Raw genomic sequence first — 5,935 nt, 5'->3', positions numbered from 1 at the left:
GAGTATCCCTCCCAGTGGAATGAAGCGAAGGATGAAAATTCTGATCCCAACCACCTGAGAGGACCTTTTGAGCCAAATGATGAAGCAGCCTTGAAATCAACCCCAGTACTTAGCATGTTAATGGAAGATCTTTCAGTTGTCAAAGACACGAAAGATGAAGTGAGCTCTTCCTCTTGGTTGAAGCCATATTTACCGAATCATGACTCTAATAATGAGCAATTTGGTCCCACTTCTAGTAAAAATGTCCATAGTTGTCCAACTCCAGGAGATAGGCCTATTTTGGGACTGGTCGCAGCCCACTGGAATGATGATGAAACCTCTTGTATTTCTCCTAAATGGTGGGATGGGAATGGCATTCCTAATTCAACTAACAAGTACAAAGAGGCACGTTTGCTTCAACTTTTTCAGCTTTAGGTTTTCTAGTCATGATCCTCTTTGTTTTCTTGACCTTGCTTAATTATCCAAGTTGAACTCATGAATGTTTCTTTTAACAGGATCAGAAAGTCAGTTGGCATGCAACACCATTTGAGGTGAGACTGGAAAAGGCATTATCTGAAGAAACCTTTATACCCCGGAGGTAGCTTAAGTTGCTAAAAAATTGTTTATAGAATATCCTATCTATTTGGTTCGAAGCTGCCATTAACTGTGTAGGTAGAGATTTTTAGTTTAACCAATGGGTGCAGTTCTGATTGTTCCTATTACTTGCAGTTTATGACATAGTAGCTTGTTCAATGACGAGTTGAGGTTCCTTATGCTTCAGTTTACTTTAAGATCTTCCCTTTATTTTAGTGCTTAATAAGGTTCACACCAGTTTATTTGATTCAAGCATATGAATATTTACCCAACTTTTTTCATGTTACTACATGCAAAGCATGCAGACAAGATTAACTGCATGCTTAAGGATAAATTAAGTATGCAATATGCATCACATATTGCATACTTAAGGATAAATTACATTCTGTTTACACAGAGGAAGAGGGCTTCCCTAGAACCTTCAGGAACTTAACTGAGTGAAGTGTGATAGTGAACAAGTTCAGCTGAAAGAGCTAGAATCTTCCTCAAGTCTATCATTCATGGATGTTCTAACTGATGCAAATTAGTTTCCTGTTTATGATTGGTCCTAAGCTCATGGCACTTCTTGACTGGATCTTGATTGGCCTCATTCCTTGCATGATTATGTGAAAGTTACATATCTCACATACACGAGGACCGAGTGACTAGTTTTTACAGTTTTATGCCTATGATTTTACCTTCAGAAGGCTAAAAAACTGTAATTTGATCTGCAAAATACTAATTTCAAGAGTCTCATTTCGCAGGAAGCCCATTGCAGGGACACCGCCACTTCATTTGAATGAAGCTGATGAATCTGATACAGCTTCGTCAGGACTGCAATCTTCAGCTCATCCCAATTCAGTTGTTTCATTCTGATGAAGGCTTAAAACCGTATCCCAGTTTTTGCGAGTTCACTACTGTGCACCGCCAACATATTTCTTCCATCATTATTCGTGAGCCATTCTAAGTTGGTATTGAGCAGAACTCACCCTGCCAATACCCTTCAAGGTCAATATTCGCAATGACTATAAAAACAAAGTGACACTTGTTTGAAATTCTTGGTCGTTTATCTGTGTCTGTCTAGCTTAGCTTTTCAGTCATATTCTATCAGTCAGATACATAAGATCACATCCTAACCTTGATCTACAGTAATTGAGAAAACTAAGCTGTTTCCCAGGACAGCTTCGCTTTCTGCAATCTTAAATGTGTACTGAAAGTTGGCCTGAACTGGAATTGGTTGGGGTTAGAGGGAAAGAAATGCTGCTGAAATGATTTCTATGAGGGCATGTTGTTGGCGCAAGAGGGGTTTCATAGTTCTCAATCTGAGTTTTAATAATATTGCGACAATAAAGCGAATATAATTGTATAGATTCGAAAAGTGCTACTTTGATTAAATTCTCAAAGGATTGTGTTTGAATTTAAAGAATTTAAGAAAATGATTTTATACTAAAAGAATTTGAAATTCATTTTATCCATCAAATCTTTACAAAACATAATTCAAAGTAAGAGTTGAATCTCTATTTTTGAATCCATCAATTCAATAATTTAGTTTGTTGCTTTCAATTAATTAGATGATAAGTACAATAATATTTATATTATAACTGAATATTTTTTTAGGATTATACATTGAATATATGACAATTGTAATTTATATTAGGGTCAATAGCTATAAAATATGAAGGTTGATTGATCGAATATTAAAAAAAAAAAGATTGGATTGACCCTCTTATGTTATTTTGTAATAAGAAGTGTGGAAATATTGAAAGAGGATGGCAACCATGATTTTGGTTTGTATTTCTTGGAAGGAATTTCACATACAGTATGTGAATACAAGCCTTCAACTCTCATAGTATTTAAAGAGCTGTAGATAACTATAACTCTTGATTGCAGCTGACCAACTGAGTCTTTCTTCCTTTCTTTAGTCTTTTTCTTAAAATATATTTTTTACATCAAATCAATGTTGCCTTAGTCTAGTGCATAAAATCAAGGTTGAGGTCCCATGAACAAGTTTTAAGTCATGAGTTTCGAGTCTCATTGGATTTATGGGTATTTGTCTCATTTTATATAAATGTTCGTCTCATATTATGTGTGTTATAATTATTTATTTGTTGCATCACTGATCTTAATTACATTGATATATTAATTGAATTGATATATAGCTCAAAAGGTCTAAATATTGAAATTTTTAATCTTTGCTCACTTCAACAAGGATAAGGATGATAAATTCAAAAATGGTAATTTATTTTTGGATTAATTACATCGATACTTTTTAAAAAATTAAGTTTAATTATATAAATACTCCATCCCTACGACGGGTGTTACTGTAATGTATTTTAAGATATATTTTGTATAAACTTCATCTGCCAATAAAAATATATTTATAATTACTACTATAACTGCAAGAAGCGTACTTGTAATATGCAAATGGCATGAAACATTTGTGTGATTGTACGCAACTTTAAAAAGCGCCAATATAATTGATAGTGAGAAATTTATAACTTTTGATTTACACGACTTCAATTTAAGCAATTGAAGACCATAAGCCGTAAATCAAAACTGATATTTTTAACTTATTTTCATAAAAAGTTGATAAAACACTTAAATTAACTTCTTACAAACATCCTTTTTATTTGGGATAAATTACATCGACACACCATAACAGTTTGTTGAGAATATATGATCAATATTGGAGAATTTTTGAAGCGTGATTTCACTATCCTTAAAATGAATTTTGCACCCATTATATGTTTGCTGTCAGATTAAGCAAACTCACTTTTAGGATACGACAAAACCAACCGAGGCTTACCGAATAGCAGTTCTAGAATCTTCCTTTCAAAAACAACTCGAGAAACTAAAATATGAGATGAAAGAACTTATGAATATAACGTGAAACCTCCTTTCAACAATATAGTTTGCCTAATTACACAAACACCCCATAATCTTTGTAAAATTATGGATGCAACCCCTTAAGGCACATCGGTGCAGTGTATTTCAGGAGTATTTGTGAAAAATTTTTGTATTCAGTAAGGGATGTATATGTAATTACGACTATAATGTCAAGAGATATATTTTTATTTTTTAAAAAATAAAAAATATTTGTGTAATTAAAATTAATTTTGGGGGTTACATAATTTCCCTTATAGTTTTTGCATAGTAAAATTTGGACCAGCCCATTGTGGGGCCCCGCAATTTATTTTGTTTTAGGCGGACTAGGTATAAAATCAAACCAGTCCCGGGGGCAAAAACCCCAATTCTAGTAAATTAGGGTTTCCGGCATCGGAGACTTGAGGTAACTGTTTTGATGAGCATTTTCTTTGTATTCCGTTCGAAGTTGGCATTGGAGGCTGTTGGCAAGAGCTGTTTCTACTTGAAATTTGTCTCAATTTTTTAAATGAATTTCAATTCTTTCCTAGAGTATTGTTTTGGGCTTCACTTAATTTTTTGAATTTGCTGCATTGATGAGTAGGTGATTCCGAAGAAGATGCAGCAAGTTGGTCAAGCTAAGGAGAGGCCTTTCTCTGTGAGTGCCGGAGAAGTGGTAACTTTTCCCGAACTCGGAGAATTTCCTTTTTGCTGATCATATTTTTTTAAATTATTTGATGATTTAAACAGATATCATTTTGATTCGCTTCAGTCTGGTCTTGCTATGTTTATGTGGATATGTGAAGAGGGACATTCTTCCCTTTTTCTTTTTCCCCAAAAAATTGCTTGTTTGGTGTTTGCAGTATTCACTCAAAGTATCTCATTCTATTTTTCATAGTGGGTGGAAATGCTTAGCTTCATATGTGTTTAAGAGACACGTCCGCCCCATGATTGAATTTGATTGATTGTTGAAAATCCACCTGGTCTTGTTTTACATTGTACCGGAAGGGAATACTTATTCCACCTATGACTTATTGAGTTCTCTTCAATCTATGTCTCTGTTCCAGTAGCCTGTCTCTTTTGTATTCAATGTAGTTTCATCTATGAGAAAAATAAAGTCAATTTGTAATTTCGTTATTTTGCCTGGATTTTAATCCTTATGGTTGCTTGGGTGGATGGATTTGGATTTGAATCAGGATTTTGTTGGATGGTAGGCATCTTAGGGAACAAATCCATTAGTATAAATTTCACTTTTTGGAAACAAAAGGATTTAGATCAGGATTATAAGCAGTTCTCATGCCAGATTTAGTTTCTGCAGTTCCTGACCATGCATTTCTTGATATATGATGGCCAAATATGTAGTTCTACATGCATAGCTGCTTCTTTAGTATAGTGATGAAAGCTTGTGATAATAACTTCAAAATTTTAAAGTTGCTACACAACTTTTGTAATCGTTATATTGGTTATATATGTCTCTTTCTTTCTTTCCTTTTTTATGTTTTGCTTTTCATATTTATCGGTGGCATGGAGCCAGGTGAGTGAAAATTTGGAGATGGGTAAGAGGATCTTTGATGATATCCTTTCATTTTTCCATTTACTTGCTGGTGAATCTACTTAGTTTTTCCTCTGTTTCAGAATTTTTCCCATGCTGAGGACGTACGGTTGGAGACTACCCGTGCAAGATGTATTTGCTCTGACATTTTGTCTTATATCTCAAAATTAAGCTAGTACCCTTGGGATATCTCATTGATGAAACCCTTTCTTTCCTCCTTGACAGTTTCAAGTATCCTTAAAAGACACGGAGAACTAACAGAGCGACTTTCAAGGTATAGATCCTCTAATTTCTCTTGATTCCATGCTGGAATGGTTTATAGCTGATCGGATGGAGTTTTTCCTAAAGAATGATTTGAGTATTGACTACATATATTAGTGGTGGTTATCCAAATTTGTTCTGAGGTTGAATTGGTGATGACAGCATTTGAGAGATTCTTTGTGACATTACGTGCTCTTAGAGTCATAGATACAACATTATTTAATTTCTCGGTGTTGTTATCTAGCCCTTTAAAATGATATATAAGTTCACGATGTGTAGCTTTGTGGGTTGGATTGTGGGACTAATGTAATTAGTGTGTCAAGATTTTGATTCAGCAATGAATTGGTCTGCTGAAAATGTAAATAACGTGCTTCAATATGTACTGCTGATTAAGGGGGAAGTTATTGAGTTTGAATTTAACTTTGAGGAGATCTTTTGGTATGATAAGAGTTTTGCATGGGTGACTAACTGTGCCTGCTACTGTGCTTCTATTCTCATTTCATTTCTCAGTATTAATTTATACTCTGTTGTGTTGGGCTGCAAACCCCATCCACTTAAGGGTCTGAGATAGGTTGTGTGATATGTCTGCCTGGTGTATGTGTGGGATACTTTTATATATTATGTACTAAACATGGTGACTTCTTGAATTACATCTTTAACTGAACAATTTAGATCCTTTTTTTTTTTTTTTTTTTTTTTTTTTATTTT

The 5,935-nt window shown here is 34.2% G+C and overlaps 2 protein-coding genes across 3 annotated transcripts in view; both read left to right on the top strand.

Moving 5' to 3' along the window:
* The window catches only part of LOC105167573 (protein JASON), a gene marked incomplete at its 5' end in the record, with an annotated part of 4,050 nt that extends 2,167 nt beyond the window's left edge, over nucleotides 1–1,883 (top strand). Inside the window, 3 exon segments of the mRNA XM_020695743.1 lie at nucleotides 1–384; nucleotides 495–577; nucleotides 1,317–1,883. Coding sequence (XP_020551402.1) covers nucleotides 1–384; nucleotides 495–577; nucleotides 1,317–1,428 — 579 coding nt within the window.
* The window catches only part of LOC105167418, a 12,052-nt gene continuing 9,853 nt past the window's right edge, over nucleotides 3,737–5,935 (top strand). Inside the window, exons 1-4 of one of the 2 annotated variants that reach the window (XM_020695589.1) lie at nucleotides 3,737–3,841; nucleotides 4,019–4,072; nucleotides 5,050–5,098; nucleotides 5,192–5,240. In XM_020695589.1, the coding sequence (XP_020551248.1) occupies nucleotides 4,034–4,072; nucleotides 5,050–5,098; nucleotides 5,192–5,240 (137 nt within the window). In that variant the 5' untranslated portion in view covers nucleotides 3,737–3,841; nucleotides 4,019–4,033. Of the gene's footprint in view, nucleotides 3,842–4,018; nucleotides 4,091–5,049; nucleotides 5,099–5,191; nucleotides 5,241–5,935 lie in introns of both variants that reach the window. The other variant, XM_011087124.2, reaches the window with a different exon arrangement.

Source organism: Sesamum indicum, linkage group LG8 (genome assembly GCF_000512975.1).
Source record: "Sesamum indicum cultivar Zhongzhi No. 13 linkage group LG8, S_indicum_v1.0, whole genome shotgun sequence".
NCBI classification, from domain to species: Eukaryota; Viridiplantae; Streptophyta; class Magnoliopsida; order Lamiales; family Pedaliaceae; genus Sesamum; species Sesamum indicum.
The sequence above is the reverse complement of the archived record's forward strand: the minus strand, read 5'-3'. Positions and strand labels throughout refer to the sequence as shown.